We start from the raw sequence: 2,834 nt of genomic DNA on the forward strand, positions 1-2,834 counted from the left end.
GCAAACTCCACGCCGTGGCCGCGAAGCGCGTGCCGCCGCCAAGGCTCTATTTGCGTCCCTGCCCCCTCGGTTTCCCCCCAATGGCTGTGCCCTGGCCGACCAAAGAGAGACACGCGGGGGGAGCAGGCCAGACAACGCGGGACGGCGCAAGAAAAAAAGAGGATGGAGGGATAAGAAACAACGGACGACGGAGCGCCGCCTCAGCGACGCTGAATCCCGGGCCGACGGGTGACGCTGTTCGTGGTGTTGCTGTTGTTCACGGCGCCGCTGACGCTGCCACTGCCGCTGCCCCCGCTGCTGCTATTGGCGCGACGCGTCTGCGTGTGGAACGCTTGCGCGCCGATGTAGTGGTGGGCACAGTCGTCGCGCGACTCAAAGTACCTCTGCGCGCGCAGCCGTGTCTCGTCCGAGATGATGCGGTCGCTCAGCTTCGCCATGACGCGCGCCCCCGCAGAAAGCGGCCGCAGCGCCTCTGAGGAGCCGTCCTTCAACGCGGAGTACAACTCCGCGACGAGCAGCAGCTCCCTCACCTCGCGGTCCTGGCCATCGCTAACTAAACTCAGTAGATCCAAGTTGTCCTCGAGGTAGGCGGTGGTGTTGCTGCAGAGCTCAGCGTGCAGAATGGCGCTAAGGACCTCGGGGGCGACTAGTGGGCAGCGCAGGTACGCGGAGGAGCGCACGGCATTAAAGAGAGCCTCCTTTGTGGGGGTCCCTGTAAGGAGCGCACAGAAGACATTGATCTCCACACTCGCGAGACGAACGTCAGGGAAGTTCACGACCCTCAGCTCGTAGTCCCGCTTACGGTGCGTGTTGTGCCGGTGAACGACCTGCAGTGGGCGGTAACGCACGAAGTTCGTCGCCTCATCGCTCGGCGCCCGCGGGGCACTGGCGAGGACCTGCAGCTGCTTGGAGACATCGCGCAGGTACACCCGCACCGCGGCTGGATCGTTGCTCAAGAGGTGCTGCAGCGCCTCATTGAGGAGGTCCTCGTCCAGCACCTCCCGCGCCGCGTCACTCCAAATCATCGCCGCCCAGTACTTAAAAATGCCCAGGTCTTCATGCAGCCTCTGAGACACCGCGTTGACAAAGACACCCATGGCAACCCTGCGCAGTTCCTGCTTCAGGGCCCCTTTATGATGGCGATTCATGGAGGACAGAAAGGTGCCGTACATGGAGCGATCCTTCACCGCCTTGACGACAGTCAAGCAGCGTTCGGTCCAAACCCCCGCCGCAGCGAGGACATCTGCAAACGTATTTGTTATTTCCTCCACTACCTCGGCAAGGCTGCGTCCAGCAACGGTGACATTCTGCATGTGACGCGCCACATTCTCCGGCGTGGCCAGCAGTTTCGTCACCGGAGGAGCGGAGCCTGCGGGGCCGTTTATTGAGGCATTTGACGTCGTGCTGTTTTGACGTGAGGCGGCGCTCCGCGGGGCAGGGATCGGTTTGCCGCCAACAAACACCGGAAGCTTCGCCTTTGGTGACAATTCACTTGGCACGGCCACCGCAGCTCTTCCGCCTATGGAGGCAAACGAACTTTCCTCGCTGCACGGACTAAGAGGTGGGGGCACACTGCCACCATTTGCCAACCGCTTTCCCTCCTGAACTGACTGCTGCTGCTGCTGCTGCTCTTCCTCCGTATGCGGTTGCGGTTGTTGTTGTGCCGCGGCAAGGGTGGCGTTCCGCTCCTCCACAAGCGTGTGCATCTTTCCCGTGACACTCATGAGCAGGAACCTAATGCGAGGGACCGGGTGGTGCACACACCAGTGCTGCAGGACGTTTGTGATGTCCGTCAGCATGGCCGCCCCCACCGCGGTGTGGAAGAAGCTCGTGTCCACAATGTTTAGCAGCACGATAGCCTCATCCATCTGCGCCTCTGTCGGCGTGTAGGGCGGAGGAACACGCAATCCCTCACGACCGTACAACCCCGTGCAGACAGTCATGAGAATGTGCTCAATCACCTTCTCCGTCACAATTTGGCGCAGGAAGAGTTCCCCCACGAACCGCACAATGCCGCACGCCCGATCCCGGCGCTCCTTAAAATCCTCCTCCGACCCTTGCGAATCACGGTTCTCCCCGCCCTGCCCTGCCCGTTCTATGTTCTGATCCTCTAACTGCTGAAACTCCATCTGGCAGCGATGCAGCAGCTGCTGCCGCAGCCGGTACTCAAGACTCTGCGCCTTGTCACCCACAATTCGTTGCCCCTCTGGCACCTTGCAGAGCGCAGAGACTAAATCGGCATACAAGTTGGAGAAGTGTTGCTCTCGCACCGCCTTTATGAAGAAGACCTCAACAATTGAGGCCAGAGTCGCATCATTCGCCTCGGGTATGGGCAGGCGCAGCAACTCGTTCTTCACCTCGCGGTACTTGCGTGTTTCGTTCGAAACGCGGTTCAGGACGGAAATGACATGTTGATGCAGCTGCTTGGGCTCCAGATCCCCAAAAAGGCCGCGCTTCCGCCCGATCGTGGTGGATACGGAGACAGGTGCTTCTCGCCGGTTGCCCCATAATTCCGACAACGCCTCGAGTTGGCGAGCCGTGAAATGTGCAGAGGAACCGCCTTTCCCTCTCGACGCCGTCGGAACAGGGGCCGCGGGAATGTCAGGCACCGTCGTCGCCACCACCTCGCGGAGGTGTTCAAGAAACACCGCGGTCTTCTCTGGGCAGTGTCCCACCACATGCTTCAGTCGCTGCATGGCCTCCCGCGTGACAGCGACACCGTACGGAATGCACGTCTCCGAGGCGGTGAGTCGGACCTTTGGGGCGGCGGCGGCGGCGGCGGCGGCGGCGGCGGTAGCGGTCCCCTGCCCCGCCTCTTCCCCTTCTGCTGGCTC

The 2,834-nt window shown here is 61.7% G+C and overlaps 1 protein-coding gene across 1 annotated transcript; it reads right to left on the bottom strand.

Annotated features, from left to right (window-relative positions):
• Nucleotides 1-200: 200 nt before the first annotated feature.
• Nucleotides 201-2,834, bottom strand: Tco025E_09449 (putative eukaryotic initiation factor 4a; the record flags this gene model as incomplete). The annotated part of the gene is made up of 1 exon (XM_029376268.1): nt 201-2,834. A coding segment is annotated over one exon (2,634 nt), but the record flags the coding sequence as incomplete, so codon positions are not given.

This window comes from Trypanosoma conorhini (genome assembly GCF_003719485.1).
Source record: "Trypanosoma conorhini strain 025E chromosome Unknown Tco_14.4_contig_01121, whole genome shotgun sequence".
Lineage (NCBI taxonomy): Eukaryota > Euglenozoa > Kinetoplastea > Trypanosomatida > Trypanosomatidae > Trypanosoma > Trypanosoma conorhini.